At 46.7% G+C, this 18,889-nt stretch overlaps 1 protein-coding gene across 2 annotated transcripts; it reads left to right on the top strand.

Moving 5' to 3' along the window:
- Positions 1-592: 592 nt before the first annotated feature.
- CXCL12 (C-X-C motif chemokine ligand 12) lies at positions 593-18,505 on the top strand. 2 transcript variants are annotated; one of them, XM_066554949.1, is made up of 5 exons: positions 593-693; positions 5,590-5,707; positions 9,078-9,164; positions 12,596-12,693; positions 14,505-18,505. In XM_066554949.1, the coding sequence occupies exons 1-5, from the start codon at positions 633-635 to the stop codon at positions 14,534-14,536; spliced, it is 396 nt and encodes a 131-aa protein (XP_066411046.1). In that variant the 5' UTR covers positions 593-632; the 3' UTR covers positions 14,537-18,505. The 2 variants fall into 2 exon arrangements, with proteins under 2 accessions (XP_066411046.1, XP_066411047.1); XM_066554950.1 differs by lacking the exon at positions 12,596-12,693.
- Positions 18,506-18,889: the final 384 nt, after the last annotated feature.

The raw sequence follows: 18,889 nt of genomic DNA, 5'->3' as shown, positions 1-18,889 counted from the left end.
AAACTTCTGCGAAGATTCTTCGTACCAGGCGCTGTACGCGATGCCCAGGGCGCCAGTATCAATCTAAATTCGCTCCCACGAGAGTGAAGGGGAAGTTTTTTCCTCTCCCCGGTGTGAACACTTAAGGGATGCGTGTGTGAACACTTAAGGGATGCGTGTGTGAACACTTCAGGGATGCGTCCCATACCCCTATCCCGGTTCCAGCAGCTCTGCTTCAGGAGCCGCCGTGCCGGGGTGGCACAGTTTGGTGAGGAAACAACTTTCTTCCCCCTGGGGCTGGGGCTGGATGGGGTGGCGGTGACAGCGGTCACGGCCGCAGCCCCGAGCCGCCGGTGCCGCGGGGAGCGCGGAGCTGGGGGGACAGAGGCTGTGCCTGGGGAGAGGCTGACGGAGCGAAGCGAGAAGCCCTCGCTCTTTTGGTTTCTTTCCAAACATTTTTAGCAGAGGAAGGATGTAATAACATGCCACGGGCAATAAATCACAGTCTAGCTACTCCCCCTGGCTCTCCTCCCCCCGCCCCCGGCCCCTCTATAGCGGGAGGGGCGGAGGGGCTGCCAGCAGAGCGCCGCGGCCGCCGGGACGAGCAGAGCAGAGCAGAGCAGCGCCTGCCCGCCTCCTCCAGCCGCCCCAGCATGGACCTCCGCGCCCTGGCGCTGCTCGCCTTCGCCCTGGCCGTCATCTCCCTCTCGGAGGGTAAGTGGGCTGCGGGGCCGCGCCGCTGCTGCCGGGAGCCCGGCCGGGAGCGATGGTCCCGCGGAAACCCCCGCTCTTCCCCCTCTCCCCGCTCTTCCCCCTCTCCTCGCAGCTGCACCGCTCCCCCGGCTCGGGCTCCGGCCGCGGCTCAGATGTGTCTGGTGAGCCAAAGCGATGGCTGTGCAAAGCTGGAAGCAGGCGGGCTCCCATTCCTCCCTCTCCTCCATCCCTCCCTGGCTTTTTTCAAAAAGCTGGCCAAAGCGGTCCTCTGCCAAACTCGCCCCAGATTGAAGTCGTCTGGGGGAACACTTTCAACAGCGCTCCGTCTGCAGGGAGGTGGTTTGGCTGCTAAATATGCATATCGCCTTTCCCTCTAACAAAAAAACCCCAACCCTAAAAGTTACCAGGAATTAGAAACAGGCGGTTGTTCGGTACCTCTTCTGTCCGCTATCGTGGTCTATCTTCCCTCAATCAGGGCAGAGCTGAGCCAAAGTGGTCACTCGGCAGGAATTTACCGCACGGGGATGTTTTGGGGTGCAGGGAGCTGCCGTGACAGGGGGGTCCGCGGGCTGGCGGCGTGGGGCGCGCAGCCACATCCGACCCGCAGCGCCGAGTCGCAGCCCGCCCGCCCCACGCCGGTCCCCGGGTGTAGCGCCCGCAGCCCGGTGGCAGCTCCAGCTGCCCGGGTTACTCTGCCAGCTGAGCTCCGTGGAAGCCTCCGGAGACAGCGGACACCCGCGCTCCTTGCCCCTCGTGTCGCGGGGAGCCCTGGGCTCCGGGCGGGACAAGGGCTCTGCCCGCCACATCTGAGCATCCTCCGGACGCTTCTCCTGCGGCTGGCAGAGATTTGCCATCTCTTGTCCCCTCGTCGAATGTCCTCTGGCTGGGTTTTCACACCTCCGCTCCCATTCTGTTCTCCTGTTCTGGCCAACGAAACTTGGGTGTTCCCCACCCAGGGAGGTGGAGGATGCCCTCCGGTGCCCTCCTTGTTTAGCTTGAGAGAGTTAGTTTTCCCCGAAAATTTCCCTGTGCCTTTCCGCACAACAGCCCCGTCCCGCTGGAGCACGGAGCCCACCTGCCCCGGAGAGGCCCCAATGTCCAGGGCAGGTGGGCTCCAGCCCCCGCCGCGTTCGCCGCATCCACCGCCCCGGGGCCGCGGGATGGGAAGCGACAGCGGCAGGTAGCGAAGGCAGAGCCGGGGGACCACGGGTGGCAGTGCCAGCTCCAGCCCCCGGCTGCCAGCTGCCGAGCGGGCAGGTACCTGAGCGGGCTTCCCTCGTCTCTGGAGGGAGGAAGGGACAGGGGCTCTCATCCCCCTTACCGCCCGCTGGCAGCCTTTGCTCAGGGCTGGGAGGCCGGCAGAGCTGCCCAGCTGCAGCCCGGTTCGCCCCCAGCGCGGCTGCTCTCCTTCGCTGGCAGCGGGACACGCGTGTGTGTCGGGATAAGTCGGGGTAAGTGTGTGGAGACCTGGCCACCTGAGGGAGGAAATGGCTCACAAGGGCTGGAGAGAAACTAGTGTAAGCAAAGTGACCCCGCCGTCTCGCGGTGTTTAGAGTGGAGGTTTTTGCCTACTTTGCGTGTCATGAAGTGCTCTCAGCCCTGATCCCGATGAGGGCTTGCAGGGCTGCCTTGTGCTGGGGAGCAGGTGAGCTCTGAATTCTTCTTAGTTGCCTGGTAAAGCTGTGTGTCTGTCTATCCCAGCCTCACTTTCCAGGGAAATGGAGCTGTTCTACACTTAAAAAGTTATCAGCCATCTCCTGATAATGACAAATGCACCCTAGGCTGAACAGAAGTAAAATTATTTCCTCAAATGTTTTGTCTGTTTATGTCCATTCTGCTTTCCTGGATATAGATTCCCTCTCTATTCAAGCATCCAGAGCTTCCTAGCTCACACAGCATGTTACTGATAACTGCAGCAGAACTGGCAACTGACTTCTTCCCTTACTGTCCTGTTTCAGTGTGGGTAAGGAGAAGCAGATCCCTGTGGGATGAAGTAGGTACTGTCCAGCACTGACAAGTGGCCACTCTGTGAGAGACCTTTGTGTGTGCTTTGTCTCTAGAGAGAATCTGTCAGCAAAAGTAGGTGTTCAGAGCCAACAAAACTCAGCTTGAGTTGGAAAACAATAAAAGTGTTTATTCTTTAAAAAAATTCCAAAACACAAACTTCTAGTCGAGGCCAAAAGAGATGTTCTCTTTGTTAGGTTGAAGGAATGACACTGAGATGTCAAACTAGCATCTGTCTGTTCTGTAACTTTTGACTCTATTCGTCCATTTGAACCGAATGTGCCAGACACAGGTCTCAAAAGTTTTGTGTGCCATCAGTTGCATGCTTTCATGTAATAAGGCAATTAACACATTTTACTAATTTGCTGTACTGAGAGAATGGCTTCTGCTTGTACTCAGTGTTTGGTAGCTGTCAGAGAACTCACAGTACAAATTGGTTGATAAATTAATCAGCTTAATCAGCTCTAATGTACATGCAACAATATGTTTCAAATTTTGAAAAGGGATAAGGAATGTGTTTGTCAGCCTCAGAGTAAGACCAGAAATATTCTCATCCTAAATTACAGCCTCCAAATGGCCCCTTCCCTCTCCTACTTTTGGAAGATAGGGGTTCATGTGTTGGAAGATGCCACACGCACCAGTTTCCCCTGGTTTTGAGCCTTGTTGGTGGCAGGGTGAGACAGGAGTCACTGATTCCCTGTTGGGGATACAGAGAGCTGACCCAGTGGGTGCCACTCCCTGGTGCTCAGTGCCTGCTCCTGGTCACCAAGAGAGGCACACAGAAATAAATACCAAAGGGATTCTTGTGCTGGGAGGGGGTTTGCCATTTCACTGCACACTGGGGTAACAGCACACTGATACTGGGGCTTCCCCTCTTCCTTGCTGTGCTGGATGCCTTTTCTTAGGCAGGAAACAACTTTGGGACTTATGTTTAGTCATGGTTAAACTGTCTCTGCTCCTTATTTATGGTATGGGATTGAAAATCCCACCTCGAGTCTGAGGGAGGACAGGATTGCATTATCAAATCGTGGATCTGAACAGTTCATCTCTTGCACGTTGTTTAAATTAAAGCTGGCTTAATCTTGGTTGGGACAAGCTTGCAGAGACACTATCACTGCAGCTGTGCTGAGAGTTGTGTGACTGTATTCAGTTTCAGCCTCCCTTTCCAATACAAATCCACAGATGTGTAGCTGTCAGGCACAGATTTGCAGTGGGAAATCCCAGTGCCTTCCTCACTCCTTTGCACATCAGCACTAGGCAGTTTAATCCGTGTTCTCAGGGTTCACTCTGTAGCCCTCCTTCCTCCTCCCCCTGCAGATTATTAACTCACAGGTGGAACCACTGTTTGCAGTGGCAGAAAACTGATAGAAAAGTCCTTCAATTTTTTCGATTTATAGTCCAGATTCTAGTGTGAATCACGAGAAGCTCAATTCCCACTGATTGATTCCTCTCCTGTGGGATCTGATTCTGCCTCATCTCTTGGTAGAGACACCGGGAAAAAACGGGCTTCTCTCCTCAGGACGGGCCAATTTCACCCTGTTGTCTGTGGTTATGTGTGCTAGAGACAGGCATCGATTAATGTGCAATATATGTAGATCTGCTGCGCTTGAAAATCTGTCTCTTTTCTCACCTTCCTAGACAGCTGTTTAGGAATTCCAAGCCCTTCCCGGCTCTTTATCTCCCCATTTGCCTTGAAAGGGAACTGGGTTTGGATGCTGCAAGTATTCCTGTGTGGCTAAACAAACAGGATGGCAGATTGCCATATGGGATCTCAAGCCCTGCCAGATCTAGATCAGACCATCTACAGCATGATCCAGATTTTAAGGGTTAGGTCTATGAATTTAATTCCTCCCAGAGGCTGAAAACTGCTCCACTGGGAAATTCTTTAAAATCTTAGGCATCTCTTAGACTTCCAGGCAAGGCTTCTGTGCTGGTATTTTATTGTGCATGGAGCTTTCAAACTTACAGTCCGGGTGAAGACCTTAGGTGCACTTGATTGCCAGTAATTAAGTTGTCCCATAGAGAAATCGGGCAGCGGAGGCTGTGGTGGGCGCCAGGCTGCTTTTCTCAGTCCTGCATGCATATACATGGCAGATTTTTAGCCTAAGGGGTTAAACTGAATTCTGTCCCTAGTGATGCCAGTGACAGAACTCTCATCCAGCCTGGTGGCCTCTGAATAGTGTATTGAGGACGCCCTGGCTGATAAGTGTCTCCTCGATTGCTCTACTTAGCCGCAGGCTAGAAATTCAAAAGACTCCGAGTGTCTTATGTGAAACCGCTGGGATCTCGCATCTCTGAGCCGCACCTCCTTGTGCGGGTACCTCTGCTGGGAGCCAGGGCTGGCTGCGGTGGGGAAAGGTCAGCTGGGCCCTGGGAACGCCTGCAAAACCAGAGCTTTTCTGTAGCCACTAAGTCCCCTGTGAAAAGCCTGCACCTGAGCCAAGCCGGTTTGATCTGAACTCCCTGGAATTCATCTCTTTCTTCTGGCTACCTTCTAATTTGGCCTCGGGTCAAAATCGTTTGAGTAGAACAACACGGAGGACAAGTGCCCCCTCTTTTGGCCTTTATCTTGTCTAATTACGGGGAGCATCCCTGTACAATGGCGCGGCTCCTTATTCTAATCTCTTCCATTTTACTTATCTCCATCTTCTCTCCCTCTTCTTTTGTCTTCCAAAATCCCACGCACCCTTGTTGAAAGGCCGGGCGCTGAGCTGAATGGATTGTGCTCTGAGCTGTGGGCAAATGCTCTCCCAAAGCTACAGCTTTTCTGCTGCTTTTTTTCCCCACCTGCCCATTTGGAGGGCGTTCCTTTCTGTGAGCCCTGAGCGGTGTATCTGTGCTGCTGACCGGGAGCCAGAGGTAACGTGTCCTTTCCCTCCCTTTGTCCCGCAGAGAAACCCGTCAGCCTGACTTACCGATGTCCCTGTCGATTCTACGAGAGCAACGTGGCAAGAGCCAATATTAAGCACCTCAAAATCCTCTCCACACCCAACTGCTCGCTTCAGATTGTGTAAGTCTCTCGCTCTTTTCAGCTGAGTGCAAATCTGGGGTGTCGAAAAGAAGGGTCACAGAGCTGGTGCCTGCTCTGGTGGTTGAATTTCAGTCTGCTTCATGCCATGATTCCCAATTCATCTCTTCAACCCTGTGTCAGAGACATTGGACCCTGCTTTACCCCACGTAAAGGAGCCCAGCTGTTGTTTCCCAGCTGTGTTCTCTGTGATCTCCCTATCACCCTGTGATCCCGTGTGCTGTTCCCCCCGTGGGTATGTGAGCAGGAATGTCAGACAGGCTGTGCACTGCCTTGGATGTAGAGCTTCACACCTTGGGTGAAACCTTCATAGTGATCTGAGTCTTCTAATGGGTCACTTCTCCATGGAGTGGAGCTAAACAAGCGAAAGGAATTCCTGTGTTTCATGTATCCTCTGCAGGAGGTACAGACCCTGGAAATGTGATGGCTTAATCTAGGGACGCTTGCCAGGCAGGGACTGACTCAGTAAATTGCAGCAGAACAGAAAAATGGGCTCCCAATGGAAAATAGCCTCTTTTTTTTGCTGGAAAAGCAATCCTCATTTTCAGAAAACATTGGGATTTTGTTTGTAGATCTTTGTAGATTTGTGTGTGTATGTTTTAGGAAGGTCTTTTTTGTTCACTTCTTCATGGGTGACCCCCTCTCAAAATTCAAAACCTTCTGAAGAAAAAAAAAAACCCCAGCATTCTTCTTTTCATTGCAAGGGAACCTTACTACTCTCAACTTCTGTTAACCCCTCTATAAAAGGGTGTCAGGGACTAGGTTTGGTTTCTGTGCAGTGATCCCATTACTGGTTCTGTCTTTGACCCATATGTTGATCCCTTTCTCTTGTAACTCAAATGCTGTAAAAATCAATTTTTGTCATTCAAAACCTTTGCACTCAGAAAACTGATGTGGTTTCATGAGATTGCTCAGGAATGTATGTGAGCGTGTATCCATTCATGAACCAATTTTTATTAGTATGGGGTTTTTTTCTGTCTTGAAGCACTCTGTGTATATCACACACATTTTATCATGTGCTTCTGCCTTAGGATTTGGTGGAGGACAGTGAGAAAAATGTAAGCCTCAGCTGAGAAATAATTTCCTTTCAGAAAAATGGCAAAACCAGCTGTGACTAACTCCGATCTCTACCTATAAACAATTTTGGCAGCAAGCATGCACTAGTGCATGGATTTGTGCTCTGGGACTGTCATAAGATGTCATAAGAATCCCAGTGCTAAGGCTTTTTAAATGATTTGGAATTATCTGGAGTAGTTTCAAGAAAAAGTCAGCATTTAAGACAGGATAGAGTATATATTTATCTCTTAACATAGGATTATAGTAATTAGAGATAAATAAGAGCATGAAATGCAAAACCAGAAACATCTCACATTCTTGCCTATTCCTGACCCAAATGTGTTTGTGTGGGGTACACACAGAACATATGAACGTTTAGTTGACCCTGTTTTTGTTACTTTGACAAGTAAGGTACTTGATACATCCCTCCAAATACCCTTGAAACATGACTTTAAACTAGGTCTTCGTCAAAACAGGAGATGAAATAAGTCAAAACCAACACATGAATTTCTCATCTTGATTAATTTTAAGCACTAAACAACAAAGGTGTAAATAAATTAAAAGTCAATTTTCAGGAATAGAGAACTAAGTGAAACATACAGTTGCTAGGAGATATTTTGTGGGTTTATTGTTTGGGATTTTTTTTGTTTTGGTTTAGGTTTTTAGTTTTGTTTTTGTTTGCTTGTTTGTTTGTTTTTTCACAAGTATATTTTCCTTTCTGGTTAAGGGGAGTTGTACTTGAACAAAAAGCCTAAGATCAGGCTTTTGTCTTTCACTCTATTGGAAATTATCTCTCCAAATCCAGTGAACTCCTCTGTCAATGTCTACTTCTACAAATTTCCTTGCTACACTAGTTTCCTTGCTTTTCAGCACCGGGAAATGAGCATTTTTAGCAAGTAGACACCTAAACCAGTCCAGGTTAAACACTCCGTACAATTTCCTGTGTCTCTTCCTTGCACATGGAACAGGGACTCACAGGCTCAGAAATGAGTGTCTGAAGAAATGAGTGTGTCAGTATGAGGTGAGAGGAATTGTGTTGAATGTGGCTGGAGACTGGTTACGTGTGCTTCTGCTTCTGTACCCTGTGAGGTCAGCATAAGAATTCCCAGGCATTGCTAACATCAGCAAATCCATTCTTACACACTGTTGGTATCACTTAACTGGAAATGCTCCAGCTTGGCACTGCTGTAAGGGAAATATGAATCAGGCCCATTCATCTCTGTGCTGGAGCAGGGTTTGCAAGACTGATCCTTGATGTGTTTATGTTACAACTGTGTTGTTGCATAACTTCAGAGCAAGGAGCCTTTTTGACCTTTTATTTCTTACACCATCGTTTTATATTCTGCAGATTTCATTTTATAAAGGGAGGAACATTATGGCTTCTGTCCAGCAAATGTTTAAACAAGTACTGAACTTATTCATATGGGCACTTCCATAAAGTTGCTGTTCTCTGCACTTTCCCAAGGCAGGCAGGCTGTTAAGAGGGAAATTTTGGAGCAGCTGGGGCAGAGGCAGGGTGCTGCAGGGAATGTGGGAGATAACAGCTCTTTTGAGATCCTGAGATCCCTGGAGGGTGAAACCTGTTTCTGAATGAAAGATTCAGAGACCCCAAGTGTCAAACGCACAGAGAATTCAAATTAGCTAAAAAATTTGTTGTGGGAAGCACAGCTTGGACGTCCAGGAGAAACCCCTCAGGAGGTTTCTGCCTTGGGTTCCAATGCTGAGTGAATGCATGAGGAGAAACTTGCCTCTGGCACTATGGCACTTTCAGTTGTCTTCCTCCCTGCAACCTGTTAATTCAGTCTTGAATAAAACAAAAAGCTAACAAGTGACCACACCCTTTCTTTCAGAACATCCATGAGGTGTCTGTCCTCAAAAGATGTGAAACTTCAGTTTTGGGTTGAATTTAAAAGCTGTTCTTAATCAATTACTTGCAAAAATTACCTAAATTTACCATGTCAGTATTTCCAAATGAAATTTTTCTGTTGATGACAGTGAGCTCTCGTTCATGGTCCAGGTGTGAATTGGAAGTCTTAGATTCAAATTTTGTGTCTGTTCTGCTCTCACATGATTCCCAGTAGAGACCACAAGAGCCTGTCAAAGGAGACAGATGGTTTCCAAGCCAGGGATATTTATAATAGGAGGGAGGTCAAGGATGGGAGAAATAACTCATCCTCTTCATGGGTTAACCAAAAGCAGCACTGGCACCCAAGGAAAATAAGGCACAGTGTGGTGGGGTTGGTATGGGCTAAGGAATTTGCACACCAGACTCACTCTGACTTTTCTCCTTTGGCAGTGCAAGGCTCAAGAGCAACAGCAAGCAAGTGTGCATTGATCCCAAGTTAAAGTGGATCCAGGAATATCTGGAGAAAGCTTTAAACAAGTAAGGCAAGAGACAAATGGACTTAACAGCTAACATCCTGAATTATTAAAGGGTAGAACATTAAGGGCTGGCTTTTACCATGTGGACAAAGTACTTGTGGAATCAGATATTGTTTCAAAGAAGGGTTTGGAGTTGACATAATTTGTATTAAAACAACAGTTTCTAATATATCTTAGATGTTAAACTATGAATTTTGCCAGGGTTTGAGGCAAAAATTGTGTTAATGAGTATGTTCTGGGGTCCCAAACTCATCCTCTTCAAAAAAAAAAAAAAAAAGCTGTTCTCCCAAGGAAAATTCTTCCTTTAATGTCCTTTCTTCCCCAGCCAAACTACAATTTCTTCAGAATCTATATCATTCCGGTGTCTTTGGAGCCCCTTCTCCATGTTACACTGGGTGTCTGCTTGCACAGGCAGCTGAGGCCTTGGGATTCTTGGTGCTAAAAATTGTTTCTCTGCTGCCCACTGTGGAATGCTGTTAATGCTGGCCAAGGCACGAGGGGCTACCATGAATAAGTCTTTCCCACAATACCAGGGGAAAGCCAGCCAAACTTGGCAAATTCAGACTTTTAAAATCTGTTTTTATTCCTCTTGAAAATGGTTGATCATGCCTACTTTGAGGTGGACTCAGCCCATCTCTGTTCAATGTTATGTTGACAAGAGCAGCACTGAGCACATTTTTGTGCCGAGCTGCAGGGGAGGGCTCCAGCCCTCCAGCACTGAGAGGTGGTACATACCAAAGGATGGTACAAAGCATTCCCTTGCTTGCCCAGAGCCCTGGGCTGAGGGTGATCCAGCAGCAACATTTTGGCCAGCTAGCCTACCTGTGCACTCAGTATCCCTGCCACCCTTGCCATCACATTCCCACCCCACCGTAACTGCGCTGTAACCCTGCTGAACCTTGTCCCTCCTGCATCTCTAGGGTGAAGGCAGGGCTGGAATCCAATCATTTGCCAAAACAATGTATTATTGGGGAAGGTGTGACCCCAGGGCAGATGAGGGGCACAGGTACCTGAATCCACTGTTTCCTTTGTAAATGCATCTGCCAAACAAGGGTCAGAGTTAAAAAAAGAAAAAAAAAATTATTTGTCCCCCTGTGTTTTCACAATAAGCAAGGGGGAAAATGCCACCAGAAGCAGAGAGATTCCTCCATGTGTCCTTTTTTGGGACTGCACTGGGGCCAAGAGTGAGGAAGAAGAAGGAAGGAAGACAGCTAACTAAGTCAATGTGATTCCAGCCCTGATAGCTCCTCCCATCTCATCTGATGCTCAGTGCCTTCTTTGCTGCCAGCACTCAGCCCTTTTGTCCTCTGGACAAATTCTCTGCAGTGGTAATCCAGGTTAATGCTGCCAGAATGGCTTTGGGTTTAGGCACAACTGAACCTAAGAGCAGGATGTGGCCCATGCTGAATATCCTAGGGACCTGAGCCAGTTGGTTTTACAAACTGGGAAAACCTGCTCAAGTTTCTGTTTGCTATCATCCCCAACCTGAGACTTAGGAGGCGTTTTAGAAATCTGCAAGGTTGGGCAAATATGATTATGTGCCTGTCTGACTTAGGGGAGCAGCTCAGCTGGAGCCTGTTCTGCTCTCACTCCCACTAGTGAAGATCTGAGACCAGCTCTGCTGAAACCAGTGAGTCTGCCTGATCTCCAGCCAGATTCTGGGTTCTGTTTACCAAATGCTAATACAGAAGCGATTCTGCCAATTTGGTGGATTCATCCTGGTTTACATTGAGTAACAAGAGAGAATTTGGTCCCAGCTTTGTGAAATAAGATGACAGAAAGCATATATCTCCATCACCTAATCCTGTAATCATGGCATTGTGTTCATTTTCCAACTAGTAATGATAGCACCAGTGGCATTTTCATGCTTCACAGACAGTCAGGGCTCTGTAGCATTTTCACAAGGCATGTTTTTGATATATTTTAGTGCACAGCTTTGACTTCTTCAATGAAATGTACTTTGGAATATATTTATAGCGCATCAAACAATTCATATATTTGAATTGGAGCCATATGAATGTTGGTAGTTTAAAACACCGATATCCCTCTAAACTACTAACAGCTTGTAAAATGAATCTATATAGATCTATAAATGTTAATGTAGCTATCAGTTTCAATCAGCCATATATTATATTTTTTCACTTGTACCGAAATTGTATGAAATGTGACATTACCCTATATGCACTAGCAATAAAATGGCTAATTGTTTCATGTTATGAAAACCCAATTGTACATGGGAATTTATTTTTCTGGAATAAAATCAATACGTTTTGTAGAAAGGGCTCTTGTAATTGCTTAAGTAGAATCCAAACCATGAAGACATCTTAATCTATACCAGTACTTCAATATGAAAATATCTTCAGTGTTATAATCTGCAGCTAAGGGCAAGGAAAAATTCTTAAAATAGTAGTCCAATACAGTTTAATATGAAACCAGAAATGGATTTTACTAGGGAATTATTTTGCTCACTAATTCTGCTTAGCATTTATTATTGCTTTATATTCATCACATCTCCATGTAATATACACATGAGACATCAGTCAAACACATTCAGGCTGTCAGGAATCCAAATTCCTTAACTGGCTTTAAAAATCATTGTGCAGCTGCTGTGGCCACCATCATCCAACATTCATCCACTGTCATGTTAATACAGTCCCACTTCAGAGCTCCCCTTGCTTCAGGATGCCGGAGTCCATTAAGCTCAGTGGCCACTGCAGGAGAGATTTGATGGATCTGGAGAAGATAACAAAGTCACATGGGAAAAATCTTTCCATTAAGCCAGCTGGGAGAAAGGAAAAGAAACTCTGAATGTGTAGGGGCTGGCTGTGTTGGCAGCCAAGCCCTGCTGCTGCCTTCCAAACCCTGGTGTGGCAGCTCCTCCTAATTTCTAACCTAATTTGTAAGTAACAGGTGAAATACAAGGTTCCAGAAGAACAACCTCCCAGTATTCCACCAAGCATGTGCTGGGTCAAGGGCCCACACAAAGGGGGACAATGTGGGTGATTATTTTTACAGCCTTGTTTTAAGGCACCAAATGCCTTAAACCCCCTCAGAGTAGCCACTGGTTCTTGCTGATGTCAGCAGGAATACTGGGTGGGAAGCCAGAAATCTAGCTCCCCCTCTGCTTCCTCTGTACCTCAGGGGGAACTTTTTGGATGGTGAGGCTCCTGACTGAGAAGTTCTGGAAGGCATTTGAGGAGGCCTTGGCATTTTGGGTAAAGGGGCTGTTCTGGCCTCAGGGTTTGCAAATGTTCTTCCACCAGAACACTTTTACTTGTCTGGCATTTCTCTCAGACAGAGGTTGTATGAAAGGGGATTTGACATTACACCCTGCCAGCAAGATATGAAGGGACCATAAGATAAATGTGAATGAGGCCTTTGTATATGGATAATTTATGGCAGTCTTTTTTTTGTATTTTTCTTTTAATTTAGACCACGTCATCGCACTCATAAAAAAAAGCAACAGAAGAAACGGGGCCCACTCTGCCCTTCCCGTGCAACACCACTAAAGTCTCCAGGGAGAAAGAATGGTAGGAGGCATTAGTTTCTGAGCTGGGACACCTCAGGTTGAAGTCCCTGCTCTTCCACTGACCATGTTATGGGGCCTTGGGCAAATATATTAGCCTATCCAGACCTCCATTTCCCCCCATATTTGTTGAGGATAACATATCTCCCCTTCCAGCAAAAGAGTATTATAGAGATGAAACTCTCAAAACAGGTGGAAAGCTTAGCTACAACAGATGTGGGATGATTTTCCCATTTTATAAATGGGAATTATAAAATTTGCAAAATTTTACAAATGGGAAACTGGACACACAAAGAGACCAAAATAAACTTGAAGCAAAGACAAAGTCAAAAACAGGGTGACGGTTTGGGAGCCCTATTTACTTTAGTTCCAATATCAAACTGACAGAGTTAAACTATAACAGCTGTGAATTTGCCACTGGTGTTTTTTTAATGAGAAATGCAGCACCACGTGGTGACAGCATGATGTGGTGCATGGGTGACTGGTTGATGCCCTTCCTATGGGAGATGCTAGGCAAGTCCCAGAGAATGATGTTATACATGCCAGTGCTCTGGATGTCCCAGGTTTTTGTTCCTCACAGGGGTGGTTTGTCCTGCATTTCTGCACCAAGAGATATAGGGTTACTGCTGTGGGATGTTGGAAAAGATATCTCTCGAGGAGAAGTTTTCCTCATGGTTTAGTCATTGTCTTTGTGCCTAGATGAGTTTTCTGAGACTGCCTTTACTGGGAGTCACAGTCTCTAGCTGTGGTCACAGAGCCCTAGCTGTCCAGCAGGCATTGCAAGAGGTGTTTGTCAAGACGAGCTGAGACATCAGTATTTGAATAGCTGGTGTTTACCCTCTGACACTTGTCACTCAGTGACCTCATCTAGGTTGCAAAAGGCCACCAGCCTGGAGCAGGAATAGGAGTCACTTCAGACAAAACCTGGAGGCCACCAGCACAAAGTGGCTCCTTGTTCTGGGTGAACCACACACACGAGACACTTGCACTTTGCTGTGATGCCTAACCCACACTCTCCAGGGTACCATGCTCACACTGAGCATGGCACACTCCATTTGTCTGCACCCCACCTGGGCTGCCTCCCTTAGCCCTCCAGGCCTCACAGGCTTACTGTGCAGTGCTTGCCTGCCTGTCACCTCACCTCACTGGGCAGCTGCTCACCACAAGCTCTGGTGTGGTCCCCAGCTGCTCACACCAGGTGAGGTCCCAGGGCAGGGAGGCTCAGGGGTGGCTCCTGGCTGGCAGAACACTGGCTGCCTCTACTCTCCAGCCACCCCACGGTGGAAGCCAAACAAGAGCAGAGCAGGGGCTGCCCTCTACGTTCCTCCATCCTCACAGAGACCTGGCACTCTCTGGAGCTGCAGTCCATGATCTCCATCAGAGTTGTGGGATAGGAGCAAATAGAGGAGGCATTCCCAGTGCCACTTGCTCTGCTACTGGGGCTGCTCACAAATGATTAATCTCTCCTTTCCCTGCTGTATTTTTTGCCGAGTTTCTTTGCCCACCAACAATTCTTTGCTCTGGCTTTCAAGTCCAGAATAAGCTTTCTGGCCAGCCTTCCTACTGTATTAGTTCTGAACACCTTACTAACTGTGATGAGCACAACCTGCCCAAAATAACACCCATTGCTGGGTTTGCCCTGCTGGGTCCCAGTAGCTCCTTGTGGAGAACTCCCAAAATGTCCAGCAATTACTGGTTGAGGGGCTGCCTTTGGGTTAGTCCAGACACAGATTTGCTGTTTGACTAGGCCTGATAGCAAAGCTTTTGCAACTGAAATAAACCTTAATAGTGTTTCACTTTCTTCTTCATCAACAGGAGGTTCAAGATGTAAGAGGCAAGCATTGTAAGCCGTCTACAGGATTTCTTACTGTAGGACCCAGAGAGCAGATAACCAGTATTAGGGAATGAATACATTTCACTGTTAACATGCAGCACAAAAGCAACGCTTCACGCATTTCCAAAGGTTTTTCTCTTGGTTCTTTTTGGTGGGGTTTTTTTTTGTTTGGTGTTTTTTTTTTCCCCTTGCACAAATTGGCTTGCTTTCATAGTGCTATTTTTATATAGTAAGATGTAACTATTTGAGAAAAATATGAATTTATACAGGTTGGTTTATTACCTAGCACTGGGGGCAGATACCAATTTAAACTAACCCTGTTATTATATGATATTTTATTTCCTTTGTTGTGTAGAGGTCCTGCTTTATTTAACTTTCTTTTGGTTCATGCAAGTCTCCTGGAGTTTTAAACCTAGAAGGACATGAACTGTACAGTGCAATGATGTTGTGTAAGTCGTGGTGGAACTCCTTGCCTCCAGAAGTCATAGAGGCCAAGAGCATAGGAAGGCTCAAAAGCATCAGACTGATGACAATAGACAACATTATCCTGAGTGGCATTTACAGATATTTTGGGTGAGTGATTAAACTCACGGTTACAGGGCTAAAGCCCTTCTCTGAAGATCAGAACCCTTGCTGACAGCTGTGAGCAGCTGGATCAATGCACATCTGGTATTGCAAGGTGCTAATACTTGGTTTGTAGTAGTTCTGTGTGTTAGGAGCCACAACACAGTTCTGATGTCATCTGGCATTTCCTATGTTCCTGTGTTTTTGATGATAAATTTAGCAAAAAAAAGGAATAGGTTATTAAAGCTCTGAGCACAGGAGCATGTTGCAAGCTGCTGGAGGAGTCAGATACGCTGCCATGCACCAGGGATCTCCCAGCCATCCACAGGAGGTGACTTCAGCTTGCCTGTCTGGCTTTGCGCTGAAGTAGGCTGAGATTTATTCACCCTTCACCAACCATGAACATTTGTACCTGCCTGAGGGCAGCCACATCCCTGATTGCTCTGGAGATACCCAGAAGAGGATTTCTGGCCACACCTTGGAGAAGAGATGCCTGGGGCAGGAGGGGGTCTGTGCAGTTTGTGGAAGGAGAGGTGTTTCACAGGTGTGGAAACGAAGGCCAGCACTCCCAGTTCACCATCTATCAGGGGTTTGCTGGTGAGCAGGATAGCCTCTGGAATTCCCTTTGCAAAGCACAGCCTGGGACAGGCACCACTCCTTGCTCCAATCCCCTAAGCCAGAAGTTTCTTCCTCCTCATTCCTTCCTGTATACACAATATCTGCTACATGGTATGGAAAGACATCTGCAGCACTGCAATAATCATGTCATGCTGTGCACTGAGATCGGGGGGGAAGCACATTTGTGCAGCACAATGCTTGTGTTTGTGAGTATCTGTGTTTGTATTGTCAACAAAAAAATGTTGTAAGAGTGTCTTTTTTAAGCTGGTTGATTCAAAAGAAATCTTCCCTCTTCCCTGCAGCCTGTGTCAGGAGCACTGAGAGGAGTGTTTCACACTCCCTTTTGTGGTAGGCAACTTTAGTGCCACAGAGGCACTTTGGCTATCCAGGGACTCCATTATTTCCATGTGGATTCAGGTAAAAATCTTGTCTTTTCCTTTCTGCAAAACAGGGCTATTGCAGAGAGGCCTTCAGCTGGGAACACCTCACCTCATTTGCTTTAAAGCAGAAACAAACTGCTGTGCCTAAAATATTTGTGTTTGTGATTTTGACATTCCTTTTGTTATCATTACCAGCCTGGTGCTTTAAGTATATTGTGTCTGTGTTTTGAAAGGTCTGGTACCACTGTACTTGATGAGATTGAAGTTTTGATTTAATATTAGTAGGATCAGATCCTCTCCTGGAAAGAGAAAGAAAGAAAGAAATTAATTTTATTCAGGGTTTTTTCTATGTTCTCTGGACTGTATTTGATATCCTAGGCTCCATTCCCTGTCCCACACATGCACCTGCATTTGCCAGTGGTTTGCTAGAGGTAGACATGTGAGTGTCCAAGCCAAGAATAACTGCAGAAAAAGTCACCCAGGAAAGTGCATCCTTCACACATAACTCCTGTCAAACGACAGCCTGAGTTCTGATTGATCCCCATTGCAGTAAATGGAGAATTAAATAATCCTCTGATTTTGATTCAGCAGCATGCCCTGCTCATTATGATAGGTATTATGCCCATTTTGTTTCCAGGGGAAACTGTGGCATTCTGGTGAGAAGGTGGGTGAGAAGGTGGGCTAGGCAGATGGGACTGCACAGCCTTGCCAGGGCTCTGCTGCAGTCCTGATTATCAGGGAGTGCATCTGGGGTCAGCACCAGCAGGGACAGGTCCCTGGAACATGCCAACCCCACGTTACTGCTGTGACAGGAGCAGAGATGGGCAGTGCTGGAGCACCCCGGCCAAACCCAGGCTCTGGATGGTATAGCCAGGTGGTGGAGGTACTGCAGGAAAGGGGGGCTCCTGTCAGCTTCTCCTCTAGGGGCTGCAGGGCTAGACCCTGCTAAAGCAAGGGCATTTGTTCCTGGGAGAAAGGCATGAGGAGCAGCAGGAGGAAATGCACTCCATGGAAGGCAAGGGACCTTGTGCAGCCAGGTGTTTGTGTGGTGCTTTGGGGCTGTCTGCCCCAGCCTCACACACAGAGACTGGGCCCTGACACCCCTGTGCTGCTGATGCTTCACTGCTCCTGTGTCTGAGCCCACTCAGGGCACGGGGCTGCTCTCAGGGGCCAGCAGTGTGACCCTCCTCACGTGGGTAAGGTTGAGCACAGCATGAATGCAGGGGCAACACAGACCTGGCCAGAGACTTAAGTGAGAACCTTTTAAAAGCTTTCTCTTGCTTTGGACCAAATTCAGCCTTGAGTGGGAAGCTTTGCTGTCAGCCTGACTCTGTTTGCGTCATGCACTGAGGAGAGCAGCCTTGCTCTTGGCACCAGAGGGATCAGTCTCTGGGCTGCCCCAGTGCACCACGTGTTTGTCCTGTCCATGCCACGACCAGAGCAGGCTGAGGAGCAGCACTGGCAGCATCTCACTTGGGGAGAGCACTTGGTGTTCCCTCCTGCCTTAAACTGTTGACCAAAGACAGAGTCAGGGAAAGGAAGCCTGAGGAGATGGGAGTGAGGTAGGGACCACATGTAAACAGGAGGGACAAGAGGTAACACTGAACCATGCTGAAAAAGCAGCTTCCATGAATGTGAAATCATCATGTGGGTATTTTCAATGTGCAGCTGTCAAATCCCAGTTTTAAGAGTAGATGGTATTTATTGCTGTGTCAATTTTTTATTTATACTAGCTTTATACTTTTATATATGTATATCTTATCTGAATTCTGCCTGAGGAAGAATGAAATGAAGGGTGACTTTGATGTGTTTTTGATTAGGGTGTTTGAGCAAAGGTGACTGTTTATTTTGCAATGAAAGCTTTTTTCAAAGTTAAATATACACATTTTGTCAAAAATGCAGTTCCTATAGGAGTTTTTGTTGCCAATTTCCCTTTATTAGCCTCTAAAAGGTCCTTTTCTCTGGCAACTTGTTTTGAGTGATGTGATTTATAGCAGTCAAGGTTTTTTGCAAACTCATCACCTAAAATTAGATTTTTTTTTCTTAACATCCCACCAAGAAAATTGCTGTCTGAAAACACAAAACTTTGGTTGCCACAGAGAAGAAAACATGTACCATGACAAAAGGGCTGCATGAACTTCCCATCTTTCATTCCTTAAGAACTCTGTGTTGTCAGAATGTGGTAAATACTGTACTTTATATTTTTATTAAGTAAAAAGAAGTATCTTCCCAAATAATGTGAAAAGGGTTTTGTATTTGTGTTCCTGTAAGGCAGCTTTTATGGAGGAGTTATATTATGCTTTTGAAATTACTCCTTTCATAGAAAATTTTGAAAATAAACACTTTTATATTGTTGTAATTTCTCACATAAATGTGTATGCACTTAAAATTTTCTTAATAAAAATATATGTCTGAACAAAGTTTTTGCTTGATTCTATTTTTTTTTTCTCCTCACAAATGAACAGCTACAATCTTCACTCAGAAAAACATTCAGATGTGGTTTGTGTCCAGTTTCAAGGATGCCTCCATATAGCCCCAATGCCCAGACTCTCTGCAGGGAACCTGAGGTGAAGGGCCCATGGGTCTGGCAGGGAGCAGCAGCTTAGCAGATTGAAATGTGCTTCAAAAGGAAACCCTTAACCATTTGCTCCCATAACAGAAACCTAAACTTCTTTTTTTTTTTTTTTTTAATTTTTAACTCGTTTCTTCCTGAAACTTGTCTCCTGCAGCAGTTTCGCTTCAATGGAACTGAGAGCTGTGAGCTGGTTTTGTTCCAGCAACAGAGATGCCATCATCATCATCTG

Source organism: Molothrus aeneus, chromosome 8 (genome assembly GCF_037042795.1).
Source record: "Molothrus aeneus isolate 106 chromosome 8, BPBGC_Maene_1.0, whole genome shotgun sequence".
NCBI classification, from domain to species: Eukaryota; Metazoa; Chordata; class Aves; order Passeriformes; family Icteridae; genus Molothrus; species Molothrus aeneus.
This window is presented reverse-complemented; position numbering and strand designations above follow the sequence as displayed.

Excerpts from the sequence above, each read along its gene's own strand:
- CXCL12 (XM_066554949.1), top strand. The coding sequence starts at position 633 with ATGGACCTCCGCGCCCTGGCGCTGCTCGCCTTCGCCCTGGCCGTCATC. Across the intron at positions 9,165-12,595 it reads CTGGAGAAAGCTTTAAACAA|ACCACGTCATCGCACTCATA; the intron begins GTAAGGCAAGAG and ends CTTTTAATTTAG. Across the intron at positions 12,694-14,504 it reads GTCTCCAGGGAGAAAGAATG|GAGGTTCAAGATGTAAGAGG; the intron begins GTAGGAGGCATT and ends CTTCATCAACAG.